The sequence below is a fragment of the Phaethon lepturus genome, unplaced genomic scaffold (genome assembly GCF_000687285.1).
Source record: "Phaethon lepturus isolate BGI_N335 unplaced genomic scaffold, ASM68728v1 scaffold52716, whole genome shotgun sequence".
NCBI classification, from domain to species: domain Eukaryota; kingdom Metazoa; phylum Chordata; class Aves; order Phaethontiformes; family Phaethontidae; genus Phaethon; species Phaethon lepturus.
This window is the reverse complement of record NW_010546533.1, coordinates 6,634-7,463: the sequence shown is the minus strand read 5'-3', so window position 1 is coordinate 7,463 and position 830 is coordinate 6,634. Positions and strand designations below refer to the sequence as shown.

Sequence of the window (830 nt, the reverse complement as noted above, 5' to 3'; positions counted from 1 at the left end):
TTACAATATTAAATCACACTGGTAAAGCATATGAAACACAGCAAAGTCAGCCTACCACCAAGACAAGGTTATGACATCTAAGACATAGTGAAAGAAAAAGCTATACTCACCTCTTTCACACATTGACTTAAATGCCCCCTATTCTAAATACCTCAAAATTGCCAAGTGGTTCCACATGTGTTCATCAAATCAGACATAAAAAAGGTGTCAAAACTATGAGGGAGAGGTATCCCTGGGCAATTTCAGCTTGCAAAGCCAACAAAGCTCCACAAAGCCACCAAGTACGTACCTAGTCCCCCTTGACTTCATCAAGCATTTGGAACTTAAAGTACTTCTGGCGATCCGGTACTTAATGCTGCTTCTGATGGCTAAATCAAACATCTTTCATCATCAAAACCAGCATCTCTCCTCTGTACTTCCTCTACCCAGTGAATTAAACACAGGGCAAAACTACTTCCACAATGGCCTTAGAAGAGCTTTGAACCACAACACAGGAATGGCAGTACAACTCACATGTCAGAAATGCCCCTACCTGGATGTCAGTGTCCTTCACAGGTTCAAGAGGCTCAAATGTAGTGGCTGCGCTTAGACTCTCTAGTCGCTGAGAAATGTGAGATATATCAAGCCCTCTAGACCCGAGAAGAACAGACCTATAAGGAAAAAATTGTACAGGTATGAAATTAGTATTGAACAGGCAGAACTCTAAACCCAAATCCCTTGCCAACAGTTAGGTCAGCAGCTAGCCATGTACAGACAGTGCTCCCAACTGTGTTACCAAAACTGCACAAAAACCCCAAACTCTGAACAGCCCTAGGTGTATATCTAACCCA

The 830-nt window shown here is 42.5% G+C and overlaps 1 protein-coding gene across 1 annotated transcript in view; it reads right to left on the bottom strand.

Annotated features, from left to right (window-relative positions):
- Positions 1-532: 532 nt before the first annotated feature.
- LOC104622509 (nuclear pore complex protein Nup93-like) overlaps positions 533-830 on the bottom strand; it is a gene marked incomplete at its 3' end in the record, with an annotated part of 867 nt that continues 569 nt past the window's right edge. Inside the window, exon 2 of the mRNA XM_010289320.1 lies at positions 533-650. Coding sequence (XP_010287622.1) covers positions 533-650 — 118 coding nt within the window. The remainder of the gene's footprint in view (positions 651-830) is intronic.